At 46.1% G+C, this 25,831-nt stretch overlaps 1 protein-coding gene across 3 annotated transcripts in view; it reads right to left on the reverse strand.

Annotated features, from left to right (window-relative positions):
- Positions 1 to 18,316: 18,316 nt before the first annotated feature.
- LIN52 (lin-52 DREAM MuvB core complex component) overlaps positions 18,317 to 25,831 on the reverse strand; it is a 112,851-nt gene continuing 105,336 nt past the window's right edge. For all 3 annotated transcript variants that reach the window (XR_015252198.1, XR_015252199.1, XM_086709313.1), the window contains one exon: positions 18,317 to 20,453. Coding sequence is in view for 1 of the 3 variants with exons in the window: in XM_086709313.1 (XP_086565439.1) it covers positions 20,398 to 20,453 (56 nt within the window). In the remaining 2 variants the exon portion in view is untranslated. The remainder of the gene's footprint in view (positions 20,454 to 25,831) is intronic.

Raw genomic sequence — 25,831 nt, forward strand, 5'->3', positions numbered from 1 at the left:
GTACAGAAGATTTGTGAGATTGCAGAGTTTGATACAAAACCCCTTCTCTCCCCCGTATCAACATCTGGCATGAGTGTATTTGTTAATGAACTAAGATTGATACACTGCTAACTAAAGTTGGTGCTTTATTCAGTCTCCCTTAGTTTTTACTTAAAGTCCTTTTTTTCTGCCCCGTGATCTCCCACAGAACACCATATGACATTTAGCAGTTAGGTCTCCTTAGGCTCCTTTTGGCTGTGATGATTTTATGTCATTTTTTTAAATATGAAATTTATTGTCAAATTGGTTTCCATACAACACCCAGTGCTCATCCCAACAGGTGCCCTCCTCAAGGCCCATCACCCACTTTCCCCTCCCTCCCACCCCCCATCAACCCTCAGTTTGTTCTCAATTTTCAAGAGTCTCTTATGTTTTGGCTCCTTCCCTCTTTTTTTTTTTTTTTCTCCTTCCCCTTCCCCATGGTCTTCTGTTAAGTTTCTCAGGATCCACATAAGAGTGAAAACATATGGTATCTGTCTTTCTCTGTATGACTTACTTCACTTGGCATAACACTCTCCAGTTCCACCCATGTTGCTACAAAAGGCCGTATTTCATTCTTTCTCATTGCCAAGTAATATTCCATTGTGTATATAAATCACAATTTCTTTATCCATTCATCAGTTGATGGACATTTAGGCTCTTTCCATAATTTGGCTATTGTTGAGAGTGCTGCTATAAACATTGGGGTACAAGTGCCCCTATGCATCAGCACTCCTGTATCCCTTGGGTAAATTCCTAGCAGTGCTACTGCTGGGTCATAGGATAGATGTATTTTTAATTTTTTGAGGAACCTCTACACTGTTTTCCAGAGCGGCTGCGCCAGTTTGCATTCCCACCAACAGTGCAAGAGGGTTCCCGTTTCTCCACATCCTCGCCAGCATCTATAGTCTCCGGATTTGTTCATTTTGGCCACTCTGACTGGCGTGAGATGATACCTGAGTGTGGTTTTGATTTGTATTTCCCTAATGAGGAGTGATGTTGAGCATCTTTTCATGTGCCTGTTGGCCATCTGGACGTCTTCTTTAGAGAAGTGTCTATTCATGTTTTCTGCCCATTTCTTCACTGGATTATCTGTTTTTCGGGTGTGGAGTTTGGTGAGTTCTTTATAGATTTTGGATACTAGCCCTTTGTCCGATATGTCATTTGCAAATATCTTTTCCCATTCCTTTGGTTGCCTTTTAGTTTTGTTGATTGTTTCCTTTGCTGTGCAGAAGCTTTTTATCTTCATGAGGTCCCAGTAGTTCATTTTTGCTTTTAATTCCCTTGCCTTTGGGGATGTGTCAAGTAAGAAATTGCTGCGGCTGAGGTCAGAGAGGTATTTTCCTGCTTTCTCCTCTAGGGTTCTGATGGTTTTCTGTCTCACATTCAGGTCCTGTATCCATTTTGAGTTTATTTTTGTGAATGGTATAAGAAAGTGGCGTAGTTTCATTCTTCTGCATGTTGCTGTCCAGTTCTCCTAGCACCATTTGTTAAAGAGACTGTCTTTTTTCCATTGGATATTCTTTCCTGCTTTGTCAAAGATTAGTTGGCCATACTTTTGTGGATCCAGTTCTGGAGTCTCTCTTCTATTCCATTGGTCTATGTGTCTGTTTTTGTGTCAATACCATGCTGTCTTGATGATTACAGCTTTGTGGTAGAGGCTAAAGTCGGATTGTGATACCTCCCACTTTGGTCGTCTTCTTCAATATTACTTTGGCTATTCGGGGTCTTTTGTGGTTCCAAACATATTTTAGGATTGCTTGTTCTAGCTTCGAGAAGAATGCTGGTGCAATTTTGATTGGGATTGCATTGAATGTGTAGATTGCTTTCGGTAGTATTGACATTTTAACAATATTTATTCTTCCAGTCCATGAGCACGGAATGTTTTTCCATTTCTTTGTATCTTCTTCAATTTCCTTCATAAGCTTTCTATAGTTTTCAGGATATAGATCTTTTACATCTTTGGTTAGGTTTATTCCCAGGTATTTTATGATTCTTGGTGCAATTGTGAATGGGATCAGTTTATTTGTCTTTCTGTTGCTTCATTATTAGTGTATGAGAAGGCAACTGATTATATAACTTTATAAAAATGTGTTTTTTTAGAGATAGAGGGAGGGGGAGGGGCAGAGAGAGGAGAGACAGAAGCCCAAGCTTCTCCTCAGGGGCTTGGGGCTCCTCCTCAGGAACCATGAGATCATGACTTGAGTGGAAATCAAGAGTCGGAGGCTTAACTGACTGAGCCACCCAGGTGCCCCTATAGCTATTTTTAAATTTTTTTTTTCAATGTTTATTTATTTTTGGGACAGAGAGAGACAGAGCATGAACGGGGGAGGGGCAGAGAGAGAGGGAGACACAGAATCGGAAACAGGCTCCAGGCTCCGAGCCATCAGCCCAGAGCCTGACGCGGGGCTCGAACTCACGGACCGCGAGATCGTGACCTGGCTGAAGTCGGATGCTTAACCGACTGCGCCACCCAGGCGCCCCTAGCTATTTTTAAACTTCTGGAAGGGTATCTGAAAGAATGGTTATGGGTTGATTGTGGGAAAGGGAATCAGATGACTTGAGAACAAGAGTGTGAGAGAAGCCTACATTCTACTGTGCACCCTTTTGTATTAATTTGGTTTTATTATTTTTTTAAATGTTTATTCATTCACCTTTGAGAGAGGGAGAACACATGCTTGAGCAGGGGAGGGGAGGGGCAGAGAGAGAGAGGTGGCCAGAGGATCCGAAGCAGGCTCTGCACTGAGAGCAGAGAGCTCGAGGTGGGGCTCAGTCTCACCAACCAGAGATCATGACCTGAGCCGAAGTTGGACGCTTAGCCAACTGAGCCACCCAAGTGCCCCTGTATTAATTTTGGTTTTAAAAACTGTGTATGTGGGCACCTGGCTGGCTCAGTTGATGGGGCATGCAGTTCTTGGTCTTGGGGTTGTGAAGGCAAATCCCACGTTGGGTTTGGAGATTACTTAAAATCTTTAAGAAGTGAAAAATAAATAAAAACTGTGTGTATGCATTATCTATCTTGGTAAACACCAACATTAAACATAACGGTACAGACGGGTATAGTATATTCACTGAGACTCTCACTGGGCTCTGTACTGTTGGTGAGGGTGTCCCTCGAGTCGGGTGCTCCTGTGGCTCCATTGGCTGGAGCTGGTCTGTAAAATGCCTTTCCACCCACGGACTGGGGCTCCTCTGGCTGTTCCAGGCCAGCGTGTGTCGGGTGTATGTCAAGTGCTTTGGGGTGGAGGATTCTGGCGGGGGTGGGGAGGGGAGTCCAAGTACAGATACCTAGACTTATTTAAGGAAGAAAGCACACGGACGCGGGGGCCTTGTGGTATCTGGGACAGGATGGATCCAGAAAGATAGGACTGCAGCTCTCTTTGCTGCCTCCCGCCCCTGCAGTCTGGCTGCCTAAGCTCCTCCTCCCCATGGCTGCACCTCGGCTCCCAGGCCTACATCCCACCCCATTCAAGCCCAGGTGGAAGAGTCTCAAGTCCAAAATTTCCAGAGGGATAAATCTGCCTGGGCTTAACGCAAGCTCAGGCATCCCTGTACGTGGCAGTATGAAATAGGGAGAAACATATTACATTCCCCAGGTATTTCGCCAGCCTTGCACCAGGTTAGGTGCTTCGGGGCACAAAAGAGAGAAGCAAGCCTTTCTCCTGGGAGGCGGACTACAGAATGATGTGATTTCATGGGTTTTAGGAAGGCCCCTCTCCTCCAGATCTTTCCCTCTCCCTCTGGAGATTCACTCAAGCAGCCTCATTTGGTTAAATAATGGATCCAATCCCTGTGGAATCCAGCTCCCTAAGAGAGGTGAGCGTTTAGGCAAGTCTTCCAAAGGTTCCCCAGATTCCTACTAGAAAGGCCCATTTGAGATCCTGCTCTTGCTTACCAGGCAGTGAGCATTTACTGTGGTTCCTCTAGCTTACTCAGGAAATATTCTCTATTTCCTCAACTTTTCATGCCCTTTGCATGCCTCTGGGCCTTCACATTTGCTGGTCCCTCTGTCTGGAATACATTGCCTCTTTCAAAGCTCAACTCAAGCTTCCCTTTCCATGAGAGGCCTCACCTGCCCAGGCCTGGGTGGAGGTACCATCCACCTGACCACCCCCTCATTTCCATCTTCACCCCTGGGCACAGACCTGATCGCTTGAGGTGGCTAGGATTCAGAAGGACAGGCACCCACATCTGGCTTTGCCACTCCCACCAGCAAAGAGGAGATACTTAATAAATCCCAGCTCCCTTCTGTTCCTCACATCTCCAGAGCGTGCATTACTGATTTGTAAGTGTTTAGCCAACCATCTCCCCTTTACACTACAAGCTTTAATTAGCAGGCAAAATAAATGTTTGCTAAATGACTGAGTGATTTAACCAGGGAGGGGGAAGATGTTTGCAAGTTCAGGGGCAAGGCTGAGGACCCCTGCTGCCCCAAGAAGCAGGGAGTGTCCTGTGCCAGGGTCAAGATGGGAGGTGCAGCTGAGAAATCTGGTGGGTTGATTTCAAGGGATGATTGGAGTGGAATAAGGGGGCACAATTGGATGGGTGTGGACCATCAGTGGAGGCACGCATCTACCCAGTGGCCCCCCGCCTCATCTTGCTCTGTGCTAAGCAGAGTGGGCATCCTGTTCGGCCTCTAGGACCATGGTCAGGGGCATGAGCTCGGGTGCCCAGGGGCTGCCAGGAGACGCCTTCTTCTCTAGGCTCTGCAGCCCCAAGACCCAAGTAGGGAGGGGACCTCATTTGCTGTCTTCTAATTGGTCACTAGAGACCTGTGGTTAGCACCTGGTGAGCACCTCATATGGCACCCAGGGCTCTTCGTTTGCACCCTCAAAGATGCTTGGACATGGGGAGGGTAGAGAGCAGATTGTAGCCAGGACACCCCAGCTTCCACTCACATTCTTTAGGAGTGTCCTGCAGAATCTGGGGACCTATCACATAGTTTGAATGCTTCTCTGACGAGGCACCCACCTACCTCCTTTAGTCACCAGTAAAACCCATTGAACACTTACCACATGGCAGGTGCTTCACAGGCATGATCTCATTTAATCCTCACAAAGATCCAATAGGGTGCCTTTAAAAATCATCCTCATTATTTTCAGAGATGGAAACCGTGAATCAAAGAAGTGAAGTCACTTCCTGGGGTCACAAAGCTCATGAGTGGCAGGGCCAGATTGAGGAAACCAGTCCTCCTGCCCGCACAGGCGTGAACTTCCAGCCACGACCTGGCCTCTGCTCTGTCCCAGCTCTGGGCGCAGCTCCTGCCCCAGCTCTAACAAGTGCCGGGAACTGGTACCTCCGTCTTGAAGCCCTCCCCTTGGCCATGGCCTTCCTCCGCCTGGCCACAGTTTCTACTGCCTTACTTCAGCTGTCCCACCTGCCTCCAAGCTCTGTACTTCCCTCTCATGAGGCACAGTCCACCCAGTTGCCCAGAGGTCCCGGGGGTCCCCAGGGTGTGGGGACCATGGTGGGCAGAGGGCCCCAGTGCCTCTGGGACAGGAGGGCTGCTGAGAGCGGTGGGGAGGCGGGCACAGTGCACAGCGCTGATCCTAACCAAGTTTGCCAGCCCAGCTTTTCTCATGGCTCCCACACAATGGTCTGCTTTGTGCCCACCTGCCGATAATGCTTAATTAGGCGAGGAGTTGATTAATTTGAGGTAATTGACAGCTAATTAGAGGCCCACAGGCTCATTAACTTGACATCTTGTCTTCGCGAATTGGCTGAGTAGGGTCAGGTGACGGAAGCCGTTGCTTTCTCCCTCCCCAGCCCTGTGGGCAAAGGTGATCACCTGGGGGAAGGCTGGGCAGAGCCAGCAGGTGGGGCAGTCCCAAGGCCAAGAATAGAGGAAACCGAGGCAGCAAAGGAGGAGGTGTGTGCCCTGACCCTAGGAAGGAGGGAGTGAGAAGCAATGGAGGGCTCATGGCATGGAGGCAAAGGCACTGAAGGGAGGAGGGTGGCTATTAATGGGGAGGGGCACACCTGGTGTCCGTGCAGAAAGAAGGGGCAAGGACAGAGAGGTGTGTGGGGGAGCCTATTGGCAGTAAGCATAGGCTTTGAAGTGAGATAGACCTGGTGTTGCATCCCAGCTCCGCTACCAACCGGCTAGGTGACCGTGAACGAATCAGTGAACCTCTAAGCCTCAGGCTTCTCCTCTGTAAAATGGGAATAAGAATAGTTCCTACACCTCATGAGACTATTGTGAAGAGTACTCGAGACATGGAAGTGAAGGACTGAGACCAGTATCTAGGAGCCTGCCGAATGCTCAAAGAAATACATAAATGTTAATTGCTCTTGGTAGGAGGCAGGAGTGACAAGAAGAGAAGGCGGGAGGGTGGGATGGATTGCAGGAAGACAATGGAAGCCCTCTCCGAAGAGAAGCCACTGTTACTCTGCAGGAAGCCTGCGTGCCTGCTAACAGCATTGCTGAGGGTGTGGGGAAAAGATCTCATTGTTACATCCACTTTAGGGGGACGCTTCAGCAATATATATTAAATTGCATATATTAAACATTGTAGATTACAGTAAAAATGCATGCAACCTTTGACCCAGCAATTCCCTCCCTAGTAACATACTCTACGGATATATTTGTACGTGCACAGTGAGTTGCATACGAGGATGTTTGTTCATCACAACTGTAGTTTGTAATAGAAAAAGACCAGAAACAATGCAGAATGTCCGTCATAGGGACTGGCTAAATAAATTATGGTATATCCATACAGTGGGATGGTATGCAGCTGTGAAATCTGTGTGAACAATATGTACGAGATGCAAGATAAATGAAGTGGGAGAAAAAGCAAGATGTAGGACGGCGTGTGGCTCCCACAAGCTGGTAACTGGTGACCTGAGAGTCAGGGAATGGGGAGATGTGTTTTTCACAATGTGCTTGTTTTAAATACGGTTTATATTTACTGTCTTTTCAAAAAGCACTGTAAAACTAAAAAGCAATAGAGATTTTTTTTTTCCCCAAATGAATTCTAACTTGAAATCTGAACTCATAGGCAGAGTGGCTCTGGTTGAACTTGGGGTAGGAGTCCAATCCTACTCAGTTCCTTCCTCCTCTCCTCCAAAGGTTTCAAAAGGGTTTGAAGATCATCTAGAATCAGCATTGTCCAACAGGCTGGCTTGCTTGCTTGCTTTCTTTCTTTAAAATTTTTTAGTGTTTGTTTTTGAGAGAGAGAGAGAGAGAGAGAGAGAGCAGTGGAGGGGCAGAGAGAAAAAGAGGGAGACATAGAATCAGAAGCAGGCTCCAGGCTCTGAGCTGTCAGCACAGAGCCTGACAAGGGGCCTGAACTCACAAACTGTGAGCTGTGACTTCTGAGCTGAAGTCAGATGCTTAACCGACTGAGCCACCCAGGCATCCCACAACAGGCTTTCTATGATGGTGAAAATGTATGTAGTTCTGCACTGTCCAGTATGGTGGTCGGTAGCTACATGTGGCTCCTGAGCACAGAAATGTGATCATGAAATGCATTTTACATTTTCTTTACATGTGGCTAATGGCTACCTATTTGGGTAGCACAGAAATCTCTTCAAGGGACTACACAACCCAGCTGTCCTAGCCTCCGTCTAAGGAATGACAAACCCAAGACATACCTTCAGTGTATACACAACCTCTTTGCTAGGAGCGGGTGGTGCTGGAACCTTAGAATGCTCCTGGGAGACTTGGTTGTAGAGAAAACTGGAGGTCTTTTCTAGCAGAACCAGAACTGCATTGGACAGAAGCAAGTCAGAGATAGCAGTAGCTCACCTAGATTGCCAGTTCTTTTAGGATGATCCCCTAAATGACCCTGGAGTCAAAAAGCACATCTGTGGCTTTGAGATCAGTAGTAGTCAGTGCCAGCTGGGAAGAATTTAATAATGCCTTTGTGACCCGAGGCCATGGATTCAGGCATCCGATTGCCAATGATGCACTGGGCACCTATGAAGTGTCAGGCTCTGGAGCAACAGGGAAGCATAGCCCAGGTCCTGGCATTCAAGCAGCCCACAATCTCAGGACTGAATTCATAGGGGAGGGCAGATACAGACTGATCCTCCCTCACAAGAGAGCCCAGGCATCAGAGTTTCTAGTACCCTTGGAGTCTGGCTCACAGCTTTCCCCCTTCCAAGGTCTTAGCATGAAAGCACAGAACGGGGCCCCCCAGCCCTTATGCTCAGTTGCTGGTGAAGCATGGAAAGTAGCTGCCAAAGGAATACGTTCAACATTCTCTATCCTTCCCTCTGACTCCATAGCTTGGAAGCCAGGATGGGTCTGAGATCCCCTAGTTTCTGCCGTATTATTGTCCCAGTCAGCTCCGTGGGGGTTGTGATAGCTTTCCTTAAAGTTTCCCTTTAGAGGCTCACAGGACTCTAAATTCACTTGTTTTAATCGAGGCAATTTACACACAGTAAAGCATATGACTCTTAGATGCAAAGCCTGATGAATGTTTATCACACACTCACATACATATAGTCCTGTGGAACCACTACTACAATCAAGATAGAGAATATTTCCTACACCCCAGAAGGCTCCTCGTGCCCCTTCCCAGCCAATACCCCAAGGTAACCACTGTTCTGACCACTACCACCCCAGATTAGTGTTGTCCATTCTAGAATCATACAGGTATGCACTTCTGTGCCTGCCTTAATTCTCTCCTCATTCTTGTTTGCGAGGTTCATCCATGTTACGGTGTGAAGTACAGTAGTTTGTGTTTTATTGCTGATTGGCATTCCATTGTATAAATATAAGAAAGTTTATTCATTCTCTTGATGGACATTTGGGGTTTTGCCACTTTTTGACTCACATGAATAAAGTGGCTATCAACATTCTTGCACATGTTTTTTGGTGGACGCCAGCACTCATTTCTGTTGGGTATATACCCAGAGGTGGAATGAACAAAGACTGTGTATTCCTCAAGGTCACATAGACCTGGTGACTCCACATTCCCAGCAGTGAGGCTTTAAGGTAGGGATGGGGAGTCAGCTTTGAGAGTCCTCTTGGGGAACTATATGCCCCCACTGGCTGTAGATGGGGGAGAATAGCTATTAGAAAAGAATCAGGGAGAGAGCCAGAGAAGCATGACATGGTTCTCGAATCAAGGCCACATGACAATGACATCAAAAGTGCGCTACATGAATGGAGGCTGGTAGGACAGATGAGCATAGGAAAACAGAAGCTTCTGTTTGGGTGGGTGGGGCATGTATACGGAAGAAGCAAGAACAACTAAAGTTCTCATTAGATTCTGATTTATTTTAATTCACCCCATGGAAAATAAATTTAAGTTCCTCTCTCTCTTTCTGCATTTATTTACATGACCAACAGAGTAAATAAAAGTGTTTTTGGTGACCCAGATATCATGTTTACTTCCCAGAGATGATAAAGCTCAGTACGTGCCCCTTGAACATTTCTAGCCCTGCAGAAGTCCCCTTCGAGTTCAGTTCGTCCCCTGCAAGGTAACCACTATTCTGACTTCTGTCGTCATAAACTAGTTGTGCCTGTTTCCAAAGTTTACTCACATGGAATCTGACAGTTTATGTCAACATTTACTGAGCATTTATTATGTGTCAAACACACTGCTAAACGATCAAAGTTTCTCATTTGCTCTTTCCAACAACCCCCTTAACTTGAGAGAAAACCAAGTTCAACAAGGTCAAGAATACTGAGGCCAGGAAACTATTAAGTAGCAGAGCTTGGATCCAAACTAGAGTGATCAACTGTCCCATTAGCAGGACTGTTGCTTCCCCTGGGGACCCCCGAGTCCTAAGCAAACTGGATGGTGAGCCACCCTATTCAGACATGGATTGGACTCAAAAGCTGGGTTCCTTTGGTTTCTTTTGGCTTAAGATTTCACGCAAAGGTGCATATGTTGTTAGCACAATTTCATGGGGAAAGTTCTGTCTCAAAAAAATCTCAAAAAAACCAAGCTTTTTACTTGGGTTTCTTGCTTGCTTGCTTGCTTGCTTGCTTTCTCTCACTGTCTCTCTTTCTTTCTTGGTTTTGTTTCATTTTAAAGAAAGATTTCATTGGAAGTAGATCTGGGTAGGGCAAGAACAAAATTGTTCTTATTAAAAGGGAGAAAAGGGAATTCTAGCATATCAATCTATCAAACAAGGATTTATTAAGCATCTGTGCATTGAAAAAAAATTTTAAGATAGTCCCTGACTTCAAGAAGTTTATAATTTACTTGGAGAGTTAAGAGTATAGTGTAAAGAATAAAATTAGAGGGTAATAAACAGGAATAAAGATCACGCACATCTGAGTGTGCATCGTGCCCTGGGGGGCCTTACATATTCTATCTCATTTAATCCTCACAATATAGCTCTGAGATATGTACTGCTGTCATGCCCATTTTGGATGAGGAAATCAGGGCTTGGTGAGGTCAAGTGATTTGCTTAATACACTGAGCTGTTCACTTACTCTTTGCACACTTACTATTTGTAAATGAGTTATACCACCAGGCAATGTTTACTGAATGGGAAACCACTGAAGACGGGAAAAAAATTTCTTTACCCATCTAGTCTTTTTTTTTAAAGTTTATTTACTCATAATCTCCACACCCAATGTGGGGCTCAAACTCACAACCCGAAAATCCAGAGTCACATGCTCTGCCGACTGAGCCAGCCAGGCGCCCCTCCTCTCCTCTTGAATAAACTAGTCCCAATAATTTGGAGCAACATTTTAAAAACATGTGTGTTGGCTTGTTCCATTTTAGTAATTCAGGTCAAAATGCCATTTTTAGCCTCAATGACTTGGGTGCAGATAGGCACAGCTTATGACAGGCCACTGGGCCACGGGCCACGGGGCCACGGCAACCTGCTTGGCCCCATAGCCCGGCTCCAGTCTTCTTGCTGCCGTCAGTCCTGCCAGGCATGTACAAGGCTATCTGTCCCCTGGGTCCTCAAGGCCAGCTTCACCACCTCCCCCATCACACCCCAAACCTTATCCCTTCAGTCCCCAGCCTGCCCCATCACCCATCTCTGCTTTCCAGGTTTGCAGGCCTCCACCCAGAGGCACCTTCATCATTCGTTCCTGACATGTCGACTTTCATTTTCCTAGGACGAACCTCATCTGACAATCTCCTGCCCATATTTCTAAGCTCTCTGGGTCTCGCTGGGCTATTTCTCTGTCCTCTCTGGGGTTTGGAACACCAATCATCTGCAGGTTTCATTAGCATGCTGTTTACCCCTGTCTTTCAGATCATTAATGAAGATGCGTAGTGAGACACCAATCCTCGCGGCCCCCACCACGTGCCCCCTCCCATGCCCCCGCGCGGCTGGAATCATTATCCTTCCTGGCGTGACAGGGTCAGAACCAAACCAATTTGCATCAATCTTTGGTGATGTTGTGAGGTGTCGCTTGCCCTGCAATCCTCACGTTGTAACAACTGCTTCGGCTGTCTGTTCTGGCATGTTCCCCTCTCCTTTGGAGGGCTGACCAGACCTGGCCACCCCTCCTCTTCAGGCTGAAAGCCCCTCACGGTCAGGCAGGATTCGGGGCTGTGTGTGGCTGATATTTTCCCTTTGTTCTGCTATCCTGAACTGGGCAGAAAGGAGCACCTCTCTGGGAAACAGGATGGACAAGGGCACATACCGGTGACCTGGAGGGGGAGGCAGGTGTCTCAGGCACAGAGTTTTTCTTACTCATCATGACACCTGTTTCTGTTGAAGGAAAATGAGGACCAAGCCTCCCAAAGGCCCTGCAAGGCCCAGTCGGATGCCTGGGCCTGTGTATTCCAGGTGCCTGGGTCTGGGGTGGACGAGCCATTTGTTGAGGACAAAGTTCGCTCTTCTGCATGATTTTCCTGTCACCTGGCTCGACGCTTTCATCCCTTCTTTATCAGTGTTCCGTGGCTCTGCTTCCTGTCTCGCAGGGAAACGGACCAGACACACACTTGTTCCCAATAAAGGTGACAACCGGCCCCTGCACACCCCCTGTGTCCCTCAGACCCCAACTTGCACAGAAGACATTTCATTTTCTTTCCTGAGGGTGCAGCGCCTCTCTGCCTGGTGGTGTGGGATGAAAATAGAGGAGTCTCGTTCCAGAGCGCCCTGTCCCATGCCTGCTCCTGGCTCCTAGGTCCTCTTTTTCTTCCTTCTCTCCCAGTTGGGAAGAGGAAAATGAGCAGGAAGAAAGCAGTGAAGGAAACTCTCACAAGCACAAGGTCCGAGATAATATTTGGCATGCCCCAGAGCTGGGGAAATTTCAGCCTTAAGAGTCCACAGCAAAATTCGGTGAGGTAAACTTTTCTGTGTGGGGGAGCTGAGGAAAAAGAGCTATTTTGCAACACTGAACATGTACTGAGAGAACATTTCTCTGTTCCTGAGCAAAGGCTCTGTGGCATGTGAGGAGGGCTGGGCCCTGGGACTAAGTGTGTTTAGGGTACAAGTCATTTCATCCATATTGCACGCGATGGAGTAGGGTCTGGGGCAGGGCTGGATGCTCAGTAGGTGCTCAGTAAATACTTCGAGGTTTACAGATTGACAGACATTTTCATACACAGGAACAAACTTCATTACTATAAACAAATGTCATTGATGAGCTCTGTGTGTCCGCACGTACATGTGCATGTTAAATAGGCTGGGTGGATAGGCAGGACCCTTGAAGCCCTCTATCCTCAGCTCCAGAGGCTTCCCCTCCCATATTATAAACACAACACATGCTTCTGTAAAGAGTCTGGAAATGTAGGAAAAAAATATTACCCGCAATCCTCTCATCAGGCAGCAAGTACTGCTAACACCTTGGTCTATTTCCTTTCAATTTCCCCTCCCCCCATATTGGACATCATTTCGCATTTAAATTTTACATCTTGCTATTTTCACTTACCCTTATGACAAACCATTTCTTCCACGGAATTAGAGCCTTTTTGCAAACGTACTAACTGGCTGCATAAAAGTTCGCTATGTGAATGTCCCATAATTTAATCGATAGCTCGAGGTATGAAGGACCTTTGGGCCAGCTGGTTTGAGGCAAGTGGCACTGTGAGAAAAGCAAGGGATGAAGGTCAACCAGGAAGAAGGTAGAGGCAGTGTGACAGCAGAGACAGATGGAGGGGAGCAGGAGGCCAAGGAAGAAGTTCTGGGGAGCTTGCTTTCCCATGAACCACCCCATTCCTCAGAGACCATTCATGGTTCTGACCCCTGCACATCCCTCGTGGCCCTGCCTAGGGCTTTGATGGTGGCCGTAGCCAATGCTTCTCATTTCCACTCAGCCTAAAGTCACTGACTTTTCCAACCTGACTCTTCTCAGCTGCTCCTTTGTGTGAAGCCGCTGGCTCAGGCCGCTTGGCTCCTGGGGCTTGGCTGTATCCGGGAAGGGCCTGGGATGTGACCTTCAGCCCTGCTTGACCCCGAGGCCCCAGGCTGCAGAGTCAGGTCAGGCTGATTGCTCTCCATGGGCTCCCAAAGAGGCAAAGCTGAGAGGAGGCTGCTAGGGGGGGAGCCCAGGCCCAAGTGAAACCTGCTCAGTCCTGAGAAGGGAGTATCTGAAAGAAGGATGGAGGGATTGCGGTAGGGGTGGGGTGAGGAGAGGGGGAAGAACAAGACAGAGAAGAGCATTCCTGTGTAGTAACTGGAATAGTACGAATGCCCAGCAACTGTTAGGACCATCAAGACTAGTGAAGCACAATGAGCTGAGGCTAATGCCGACCTCAGTGTCAGCTCAGAAATCTGCCACTGACTGTCACACAGAACACCTTTCCTTCCCTTGTTCGTTAGCAATAAATAGTCTTCAATGCCACCGTCTGCAGAGTCAACAGTGGTATTTGCTGCGTGTCCGTGCCAGCACCGGCTGCCCCAGGGGGTGGAAGGATGGGGGCAAGAGTATTCAGTGGACTGTCAGCCCTCCTGAAGAGTGAGAGAAATGGGTTCTCTGCTTAGCCTATTTCAATGATTCAACATAACCAAAAGTTACTGTATGTTCCCTGTAAGACATACCAATTTTTACCAAATGTGAGTATAATAAAATAATTAAATAATACACTGAATCCAGTTTTAAAGATCTATCCATCAAGCTCTTATATAATGGGGAAGATAGGACCCGAGTACTGTTCTAGACACTTCCAAGTACTAATTTCATCTCTACAGTGACCCTAGGAGTCAGATGCTATTGTTGGACCCACTCTATAAGTGGGTAAACTAAGGCACAGAGAGATTAGGCAATTTACTCATGGCCACATGGCTAGCAGATGGCAAAAATAGGATTTGGACCCAGGCAGTCTGACATCAGGGTGTATGCCCTTATGCATAATGCTTGCCTGCCTCTTTAAAGTAGAAAACGCCCCAAGGACAGCTGTGGCACAGAGAGAAGTGACTTGTATGACCACACCCTGCCTCTCTCTCAAGATCCAAGCTCTTACCTTAGACTAACAAAGTTATGAACACTGAGTATCATGGTGCAATTCATACTTCCAACAAATTCTTATTAAGTGCTTATTATGTGCCAGCTACTATTCTAAGCTCTGTTTATAACCAAAGAAACTATAAGAGACTGAACAAATTTGGATCAGATTCTTTGACATCTCCTAAAAGTTACTTAAAAAGTCAAATCTTATTGTTACCTCTGTGTGTCGCAGACAGGGAAGATGGAAAAACAACAAAGTAACTCTGATTACTTGAGCTTTCTGGCTCCTTGGATTCTAGATAATGGTTTTCTGGTATTGGAGGTCACTTTCAGCAGCATTGAGTATAGATCAAAACAGAAAACGGAGAGCAGGAGAAGATGAAAATATGTGTGAGTCAAACTCAGCTCAGAGCTCAAGTTTAATTGAGATTCCAAACTGCCACTCTCCCTGCATTCCTTTGTCCCTGGCTATGACCAAGTTCATGGCTGTATCACCCCTCGTAATCCCCATAATGGGCTGTAGTCCTGGGGGAGCAATTTCTGTTTATTAAGTGGCCAACTTCTGAGCCATATGGAGTGTGGCCAGTTGTGGCTTCTTGCCCTGGCAGTTGATGAGCCACTTTTCTGTTTTGAAAAACAGGGATCTTTCAGGAGAGAGAATGGGGATAGAAAGCAGGGGCTATGGGAGAGCCAAAGACCCAGAAGCGATGGGTGCTGGAAGCGAGGGCCCCTTCCAGGTCACGAACTCTTTGAGACCAGAATGCACACGGGGGTGCCGCACGCTGGCCAGCCTTGAGATCATGCACTACAGGTGTATAAGCCTTCAGTGCAGGGCCAGGGATGGTGCCACAGTTATAGCTGTCCACGATGCCACCAGTGGGGACATGTGGGAGTGGGGATGAGGAGACCAAAAGGGAACAATAGGCAAGAGGTGGCGAATGAACAGGGCGAGGCAAGTAGCAGAGGGTGGGTCTCTCCAGAGGTTCTGGAATTGTCAGCACTTGCAGACAGCCGCCCAGGCAATGGGACCAGGCTGCACCCAGAGCAGTTCTCTCAAACCAACGGCCTCTTCCCTCTCTGCCCACAGCCCCAGCGTCTGCCTTTTGGAGTCAGGGAGACATTGCAGCAGCTGCTTAGCTGTTTAGACACCCTGTCCCCTCAGTGTGTCCCCCCTCCCCCTGGCATCTGTCCTCTGGTTAGAGTTGTGTGAAGCGGAAGACAATTTGGGGCTTATTAGTGTCCCAGGGAGACATGTAACTTGTGTTGCTGGGACCCAAACAGCAAGAGTCTTAGCGGCAAACTCCAGCCGAGAAAAGACTGAGGAATTGTCTCACCTAATTACAGGGAATGGCCCTCTTTGTGTTTGTGATTCGGTACGGTTGTCCGATCGCTTTTGATCGCTTTTCTCCATTTGCTGGCTCAGGCCATGCTGGAATTGTGCTAATTAGAAGAGAAATGGACAGAGTGATCCTGTCAGCCCTGGTTACTGGTGGGGACAAAGCGGAATATTATTCTGAGGCAGTGTTTTGTGAGGGCCCTTCTTCCAGCTCTCATTAGGAGGAAGGGGCCCACAGGAGGGGAAGGTTCCGAATGCCTGGCCTGGCTAATGGAGCATTGGGGTGTTCGTGTGCTAATTAACAGGCTCTGCCAGCACTTGAGCCAACCATGAGCCTCCCGGCTGCACCTGGTGCCACCTGAAGCCCCCAAATGACCCTGCTCGTGAAGAAAAAGTGTTGGGCAAAGAGTGGGAAGGCTGGTGGCCTCTTTGGGCACAGTCGGGGACACATCTCCAAAGTGCCAAAAAGCCTACACAGGTAGGAAAAGTCAGTTTCAGGTCAGTCAGAACTTACAAACTCGGAGAGGCCACTCTTTGGGGTGGGGGCTACAAGGCTCTCTGGTGAAATGAAGCCCACGCATGGGCCTTATAGCTGGCAGAGGATGAACAGGAACTGGAGGACATAACCAAATGCTTGTAGGTAGATTTTGCGTAGAAGTTGAAAGCTGGTAAGAAATCGTGTCCTGTGACCACTGGGACCACCCATTCACCTCAGTCCACCAGCCCATTTCCTCCCTTCCTGTTCTGCCTGTTTCTTTTCTGTGATGCCTGAATCCTGGAGGAAACAGAGGGCCCAGAGCATCGCACTGGGAAGGTAATTTCTCGGTTTCATTGCAGAGCTCCTGTGAAAGTCCAAACACCCTTCATAAGTGTAGAGGCAATGGAATGACTCACCAGCTCTGTTTTCGTGGCCCGGAAGCCAGAGGAGCTCCAATAAGCTGCAGCTGGAGGGCCACAAACAAGCAGCAGTTACCAAGTGTCCATTTAAAAAATATGACAAATGGGTAACAAAAAGATAAAGAAAAATTAATAATGGCATCTTGATATTAATACAGTTAATAGCCTGTGAACTTTTAGTGCTCTAATGATGGAAGGAAGGCCAAGCAAGTCAGCAGAGGCCAAGAATCTGAGCCTGAAGTGAGCAAGAAGCAGTAAGACGGTTGATGAGCAAAGACTTGAATAAGAATTTGGAAACGTGCCTCCACGCACCGATGCTATTCTTCTCAAGACAGTGCTGCTCAGTCAACAACAGGTGCTTCTACAGGGAAGGCATTCAGAATGGCAAAGGGAAAGGCAAAACCAACCTGTGGGCAAATGATACATAATTGTTTACTGGGAAAATACTCTCTAAAGATTTAATTTTTTTTTCATTTTTAAAAAATGTTTGTTTATTTTTGAGAGAGAAAGACAGGGCACGAGTAGGGGAGGGGCAGAGAGAGAGAGGGACACAGAGAATCCGAAGCAGGCTCCAGGCTCTGAGTTGTCAGCACAGAGCCCGACGCAGGGCTTGAAATCATGAACTGTGAGATCATGACCTGAGCCGAAGTTGGACACTTAACCGACTGAGCCACTTCAGGCACCCCACTTTCTATAAAGATTTAGGACAGAACAGTCTGAATGCTGTCCCTGTTGTCAGTCAGCCAGCCAGCCGTGCTTTTCCAGATCAAAGAAACCTACTGCCCACCCAGTTGTTTTCTTGGAAATCAATGATGAGCCAATGATGCCACGCAATTTACTTCTCTCAAACAGAATGTTTCTCTAAAAGGGCATGATGCTCTGCTCTATGGCAGGTAAACTATCAATGGGGGACAGCGCTTGTACAAATACTTGCTCTTCTCTAGTTCTTGAGCGGAGTTGAAAAGGAAGTCACGCTAAGAGTTTTAGGAGGTGGCAGAGAAATATTTGTTTTCAGCCCATCATGTATAATTGGAAGTCCACAGGCAGGTATTGACCCCTCCGGTTCAAAGAAGACACAGAAGAATAACTAGATATGCACTCAGATCACTTAAATATAAGGCTAGGTTGGGAAGAGTTGTAAGGATGTTATACATAAATGTTGTAGGAATGCGGGGGGAAGGGGAAGGATTATTTCCAGCTGGTTCATCAGGTGTTAATAGGAAGGGTAGGTCTGATATGTGCAAAAGGGATTCGAGACTTTCTAGGAACTCAAATGGCATGAGCAAAGACACTCAAGTGAGGAAGTGGGAATTGTTCAGATTAACTGGAACCGAGACTTCATATATTGGAGAAGAGGGTTGATTAGGATTACATGCAGAGAGTTTTAAATGCCAGGATAAGACACCCAGACTTTATTATTTGACATGAGGAGGTATTAAAGGTTTTTAAGGAGTACTTTAAGGAGTTGAGAGGCACCTGGCTGGCTCAGTTGGAGAAGCGTGTGACTCTTGATCTTTGGGTTGTGAGTTTGGGCCCCATGTTGGGTGCCAAGATTACTTAAACAAAACTTAAAAAGAAAACTACTTTAAGGAGTTGAGTAGTAATGAGCTTGGATGGCTGGTAGAATAGGCTGGAAGCTGGGAGACCAAGTAGTAGATGGTCATAAAGCCCCACACCACCCACTGTGATATTAGAGGGGAAACCAGCAGGTTATTTATCATTACAGTTGTACTTTCTGATGAAGCGTATGCTTTAAATATGCAATGTGGCCCTTTGAGGAAAAACTCACTCTCCTATAAAAGGGACGTATTTATTATGACAACACAGAAACCATCATATACAAAGCACAGTCGTCTAACACCCTGAAGCGCACGTGCGCACACACACACACACACACACACACACAACTATACATCAATTTATAATATCAATATAAAAATACATCATTAACATTTTTAAGGACGACAAATACAAAACCAATAAATATCGCAATTCTAAAACATCTACTTACATTAAGTGCTGGTGAATAAGATGACAGTAAAAGAAAGGCCAAAGCAGACCAGAAAACCAACTACAAAGCCTCGGGTTACAGACCTGAGTTGGTTTTGGGGAGGTATCCTCATATTCTCCATATATTTTTCAATTTCCCCAAGCACTTAAAAGTGCCTGATATCATCAACTCTCAAAAACAGAGCAAAGGAAGAATGTGACGTTATGGCACTGTTTTTTGTCTTCCCCTCCCCTCCCCTCCCACTCTCTATTTCTCCCTCTCCCACTTCAACCGTATTTAGAGGAAAAAGGAATGCCAATAATAAGCTTAACTTAAAATCTATGCCTCTCCAGACTGAATTTCTATATCGCATCCAGGCAGAATGTCTTTTCTCATACTTACCCTTTGTGACTTGTGTTCAGTTTGTCTCCCTTATCAATACATAAAATTGCATGGATGGCAAAAATGAGAGAAAAAAATCCAACACTAATTCTAGCATGGGAAACAAGGCACAAATGCCAGAAATAGTTAACGGACCAGCTATTAAACTGAACAGTGCTGCACCCTAGCACAGACACTCAGGACCAACAGTTCACCCACAACTTTCCTTGTATCCAAACACCATCAGACAACTGCCACATGGATGTTCTCTGCATGAAGTTTAGGAAACCTCATGTACTTCACAGAACATTAGAGGCTGGGGGCTGCCTTATAAGACAAAATATGGAGAACGTGTGTAATCAATTTTACGCATGGGTTAGGTTTTCAGGTTTTAACACAGGGACAGATGACTGGCAAAGAGCTCCATAAGAGTTGTATTTAAGTCAGGAAATTCTCCCTTTCCTTTCGTGTGTGTGTGTGTGTTTCTGTTACGTTGGTGAAATATCTGATACGTGCCACGAGAGGGGACAAGGGGACAAAACACTGCCACCGTTCCACAGCACATTCCTTTCACGTCAAGTAGAGTTTCTAGTTTTTCATCAAACGGGAACTCCTGCAAACAACCTTCTTCTCCTACCTTTTAGGCCATACTGAATCTTGTTTGAAATTGTAACAGATGAGCTAGAACTCAAAAGTCCTTTCTTTCATCTTTAACTCAGTCTTTGAGGTCTAGAATCCAATACAACTTTGTATGAGCCTTTCACTAGCTAATCCCAGTAGGGACTTGATACACAGGGATCCCCTTTTCCTAGAATCAGAACGGATGGTGGGGAATGAAAGGCACTGGGGGATGGGGTTATCGTGGGAGGTACAGAACTTTTAAAGCAGGTGTGCATTTCAAAAAGATTCTGGCTTCTCCAGCTAGGGATTCTTGGAACCCAGTATATACTGGAGAGTTCACAGGTCAGGTTGCCTGGTCTGTTTCAGAATCTGATTGGTCTCTTGGTCTCCTCACCATAAATACTTCCTAAGATATCAAGTACAAGTCAAAAGAACCCATCCAAACAACGTGTTCACAACTGACTTTGCCATCACCAAATCAAATCAATTGTAAGATCCTGGGGCTCCTGACTGACTTCTTCAAACAAGAGAGCAGCACTTTGACCTTTAAGAATGATACGCCCCCTGGTGTTCCCCACATCCAAGGCTGAGCCGGTCAAAGTCTGGAAGCTGATTGAATAACTGCACTTGATCCTTCTGTAGAGAATCTGTAAAGCAGATTCCTCTCTTGCCGCCGAATGTCCTCCGAGACGCAGAATGCCAGGAACAGGGGGAGAGGGTCAGTCCTGGAGGTGTACCCTCCGGCCTCTCGCCAGGGAGCAGAGAGTTGCACATCGTCACAGCTGCACTGGGAGGGGAGCATGGTTCCGGTCCCCAGGACATCCCGTCCACAAGCAGCTGCTACTTCTTGGGCTTCTCCAGAATGTTGAGAAATTTCCCCCTTGTCATCTCTCTGGCTGGAATCACAACAAATGGAAGATCAATGAAAACCCAAAATCTGGAAAGGAGATCTCAGGAAAATGTAATTTAAAAATGCAGGTTGATTTATTTTTTTTTTTTTATTTTTTTTTTTTTATTATTATTATTTTTTTTTATTTTTTTTTTTCAACGTTTATTTATTTTTGGGACAGAGAGAGACAGAGCATGAACGGGGGAGGGGCAGAGAGAGAGGGAGACACAGAATCGGAAACAGGCTCCAGGCTCTGAGCCATCAGCCCAGAGCCCGACGCGGGGCTCGAACTCACGGAGTGCGAGATCGTGACCTGGCTGAAGTCGGACGCTTAACCGACTGCGCCACCCAGGCGCCCCAAATGCAGGTTGATTTAAATTGTATACAAAGGTGTGACCATAACAGACTCAGTCACCACTAACCTCCAAAAAGAGGGAAAGATGAACAACTACTAATTACTAAAACTGTACAAAGCTCTTCTGAAGCTGACAATTGCTAGAAGACACAGGCCAACCAGGGAAGACTTTATCATCTACCTTAAAAAAAAAATCCCTAGGGAGGGGCCCCTGTGTGGCTCAGTAGGTTAAACCTTGGACTCGTTTTCAGCTTAGGTCACTATCTCAGTTTGTGGGATCAAGCCCTGCACTGGGCTCTGTGCTGACAGTGCAGAGCCTGCTTGGGATTCTCTCTCTCTCTCTCTCTCTCTCTCTCTCTCTCTCTCTCTCTCTCTCCCCCCCCGACCCCCCAACCCAGCTTGCATGCACTCTCCCCCTCCCAAATAAATAAATTTTTAAAAAGTCTCCAGGGAATTCCTCCAACCCTACCTCTCTCTCAAGAATGTAACCTAATAGGGGTGCCTGGGTGGCTCAGTCAGTTAGGCATCTGACTGCGGCTCAGGTCATGATCTCACAGCTTGTGAGTTCGAGCCCCGCATTGGGTTCTGTGCTGACACCTCGGAGACGGGAGCCTGCTTCGGATTCTGTGTCTCCCTCTCTCTCTCTGCCCCTCCCCGCTCACACTCTGTGTGTCTCTCTCTCTCAAAAAATAAATAAAAACATTAAAAAAAAAAAAAAAAGAATGTAACCTAATACTCATGTTCACTATGTCAGGGGGGTTGCTCTTGGAGACTACAATCCAACCAAGATTAGAGTCTTCTTTGGATTGTTGGTCTCTGGACATTTATAATCTCAAATCAAAATGAGAGATCATTTACCCCATCTCCCAGCAGTGGTAGTCCCTGGATGCTGTAGTATAACGGAGTTTATATTCCCTCAGTGCAGTTCATCTGTGGATGGTGTAATAAAGTAGGGTTTATAGAGCTTTGGTCTTCTCTCTCTTGGCATTGTCAGTCCTTAGATATTTAATATAGCCAGGCAAGGTTTATGTGTCTTTCTCTGACTTTCAGCACCATCAATCTTTGAATGCTGTAGTTACAAGAGGGTTTATACAGCTACTTTCCTACATATGAGGCTTCGAAATGAAAGTAAAACATTTCTCAATTACAAGGGCCACTCCAGAAGCCCGCTGTTTTAGCTCCGTCAAGCAAATCCTCAAAAAGCGTATGTATTATAATAACCCCTTTATCCTCATCCCCACAAAATTGTCTTTTGGGATCTCTTAAATAGATTTAGCAGTGCTGAAAGTGTCCAATGGTTGGTCGTGGAGGCCAGAAGTCTTCTGCAACCATGCAGTGGGCACACAGCAGGCTGTGCCTGTGGCCTCCTAAGAATATGTCCCCATCCTGGCCAATCAGTGAGGTGGCTGGAGAGGCACCTGCAGAATGAGAAGGACCTTCACCCTAGCCTCTTTGCTGCTTTATTTAAGCCCAGAGATGGTGCTAGATGAATGGGCTCTACTCCCCCTCCCTACTAACATTTAGTAGTTCCTGGTTTATTTGTACAACAGAGAAATAAAACAATACAAACTCTGTAGCCATAGGAAAGCTTCTGGTAACTGCAGTCCATATATTCCTCATCTCTCACAAATTCTGAAGCTCCCACGAAGGGAAAGGAAATCCCATTACCTAGGAATGGAAGCCCCAGTGCTTCCATTCCCCATGTGCCCATTCTTCCATTCCCCACGTGCCCATAAATCCTGGCTCAAATCAAACTTCCTTGGTGGATTTATACCAAACTCTATACCTACAAAGTAACTGTAAGACCTGCAAGTATTTGTTTATATGCTTGTCTTCTTGCACTAAAGGTTAAGAATTGGGGGCGGAGACTCTGTTCCATTATTCTTATTTATTTTTATTTATTTTATTTTTAGAGAGCGACAATGCACGAGCAGGAGAAAGGGGCAAAGGGAGAGAATTTTAAGCAGGCTCCACGCTCAGCTCAGAGCCCAATGCGGGGCTGGATTCCATGACCATGGAATGATGACCTGAGCCGAAATCAAGAGCCAGACACTCAACCGAATGAGCCACCCAGGCGCCCCTCGTTATTCTTTATATTACCAGCAGCTAGTACACAGCTAGACCTAGTATCTGCTAAATAAATGTTGGCTGGGTGAACGATAATATATAAAAGAACTATTCCAAGTAGGAACACAATAATGTTAGTTTCCTTCCTTTCTAGAGGCAAACGGTAAGACTTGTTAATCGCCCTCAGTGCTTCATTCTCTCCACTGTGGGATTTTTTTTTCTTCTAAATTTACTTTACTTATTTGGCAAGAAAAATAATTTCCTTTGATGGAAGTAATGCCAGATTAATGGAGAGATGAAGGTGGGGGGCAAGGACTAACTACCCTAGAGAAGTCCTAACAAGTACTTTCTTGCCCAGGGGAGGCAGCATGGACTTCTTTCATTCAGATAACACGAGACCTGAACTCAGTTTAAGTTCCAGCTCTAGCGCTTAGCAGCTGGGTGACACCTTGGGCTGGGCAAGACCTCTGAGCCTCAGTTTCTATATCTGTAAAACGAGCAGCATACTAATGCCACCTGCCCTGCTTTTCTCTTGGGTATTCAGCAGGGAACATGCTTGGTATTAATGGCACCATTAACACTCCACCTTTCCAGAGTGAATGAATGAGTGAACTGTGATAAGGGAGGCTATCAATGTTAAAAATCCCATGGGGTGCCTGGATGGCTCAGTCGGTTAGGCGACCGACTTCGGCTCAGGTCATGATCTCACAGTTTGTGAGTTCAAGCCCCGTGTCCAGCTCTGTGCTGACAACTCAGAGCCTGGAGTCTGCTTCGGATTCTGTGTTTCATTCTCTCTCTGCCTCTCCCCCACTTGTGCTCTATCTCTGTCTGTCAAAAATAATAAATAAATGTAAAAAAAAAAAAAATCCCATTTCTTGGAATCTTTTCCCTCAGCCTGATCCTATAGGAACTGACTTATACTTTTGGCCAGAGTGGGTCTCATCATTTATTTCTATTGGATGGATTTTCTGCCTACTCTCCAGTGCTTATTAAGGAGTTTTACATAGAATCAAATGATCCTGCAACATGGCTAGAAGCAGGTACTCTGGGAACCAAACATGGGTATTACAAAACTCTGCTGGGTAGAGCAGAGCCTTGCTCTAAAAATCCTGGGCCAGGAGCACTGTACTGATCTTGCCAATTATTTCTACCTGCTGCCCTTCACACCCCCTGATTCTTTTCTGTTTTTTTTTTTTTTTTCTCAAAATGGGAGAATGACCGATATTTTAAGATGTAAAATTTAAAAAGACCCAATCTATTTGAGGGATCAAAAGGATTTAAAAGGCAAAATAAACAGATTCCAAAGTCTCTCAGTGGCAAGCTCTCCTTGAATTTAACCAATCCTTTTTAACAACCCTCTCCCCACTCAATCATTCCTCCCCCTTCAACCTAATCTAAGTACACAGAGCTGCAGAAACCACCGTAAAAGTAGAAGTAATTCAAAGACTTCATCTTCTACATGGGAGGGGAGAAAGTTTTCCTACTCGCCAGTCCCATATAGGAGATATACGAATTCGTGACATAGCTGCTCCCTAAAACAGGGCTGTGCCCTATAAATCACATCCTAAGCACCAACCCCTCTTTGCACACAGAGAAATTGCTGTGGGTTAGGGGCAGCTTCAGAGCATGAGCCCTCCTGTTCACTTGTTTTCAGAGATGTTAACATCTCTGATTAATTCACATACCCTTTATTTTATTCATTTCTTTATCCTTGCCTTCCTGCTTTGCTGCAGTGTGAAGATTCTTACCGACCTGCTATAGTAATCACCTCCTGCTAGCCGCACCCCCCTAAACCTAGTGAAATTGTTTAGTGATGCCAACCGCGCTTTTAATTTGCAAGACATCAGACACAGAGGTAATTTATACCAACATCTGTTCATTTTTGACTTCTGAAACAAACTCGCACATGCTGCTACAAAATCCCATTAGGAGTAGGAAGACAGCCTTCTGCTACTATTCTGTATTCCTCTTACACACACACACACACACACACACACACACACACACACACACACGCTCGCATGCGTACACACACACCCCTTCCAGCAGGGTTTTATATGTAAATGTATTTCACTAAAAAACTTCCACTAGAGATTTCAAATCTCTTTAGGGAAAAACCTTTAGAGATGTCTCTGGCTTGCTTACAGAAGAGAGGAAGACATTTCTACTTCCCTGCCTCGTTCCATCCCTTCTTCTCCCATTAGTTACAGATTGATACGATTCTTGCATTAATGGCCATGGTAAGAGTACGTGCTTCCCAGCTTCATGCTTCTAGTTCCTCTCTTCTCCTGGTTCTCCTTTCTCAACATTGTGTTATAAGACAATCCTAGATACAATAAGATTGCTAGAGTTTTACCTAGAGTTAGTAACATTTCTTAACTATTTTTTAAATTCTAGATTAATTCTCTAGGATGATGAGGTTCAATAGGAAGGCAACCCTGCTACCACATTCCAAAAATTATGCCAAGAGGGATGCACTGATCATTAGCTACCACACTGTATGCTTTTCAGAAGAGGAGCAGGACCTCCATGTCAAGTCATGATTGACAGGCCCTTCTATTGCAGTGCACAGACCATGAACGGAGAAAGTCACAATATAGACTGTCACCATAGCGTGAATGCGTGAACTGCTGTGGAGAATGTGGGAGAGGAGACCACTTGTACACATTTAAGGACAGCAAATGGATAAACTACAAGTGACTTCCAGGTTTATGCAGTTTCTATTACCCCCTTCATGGCCTCCCTAGGGCTGTCAGGTTCTGGCAGCTGTAAATACCTGGGTATACTTAGGGAGGTCAGGGCTGAAGGGAGGACTGCATCCTGCCTGCTCTGAAGGTAGCGTGTGGCTTAATACAATCTCTTCTTTAGCTTCTCCAATCCCTCCATCTACAGTTAGCCTTGCCTCTGGCTCCCCTTCCACAATGACTATCCCCAAACTGCCTTCTCTGCAGTAAATTTTCTTG

This window comes from Puma concolor, chromosome B3, assembly GCF_028749965.1.
Source record: "Puma concolor isolate L17-30 chromosome B3, mPumCon1.1.hap2, whole genome shotgun sequence".
In the NCBI taxonomy this organism is placed as follows: domain Eukaryota; kingdom Metazoa; phylum Chordata; class Mammalia; order Carnivora; family Felidae; genus Puma; species Puma concolor.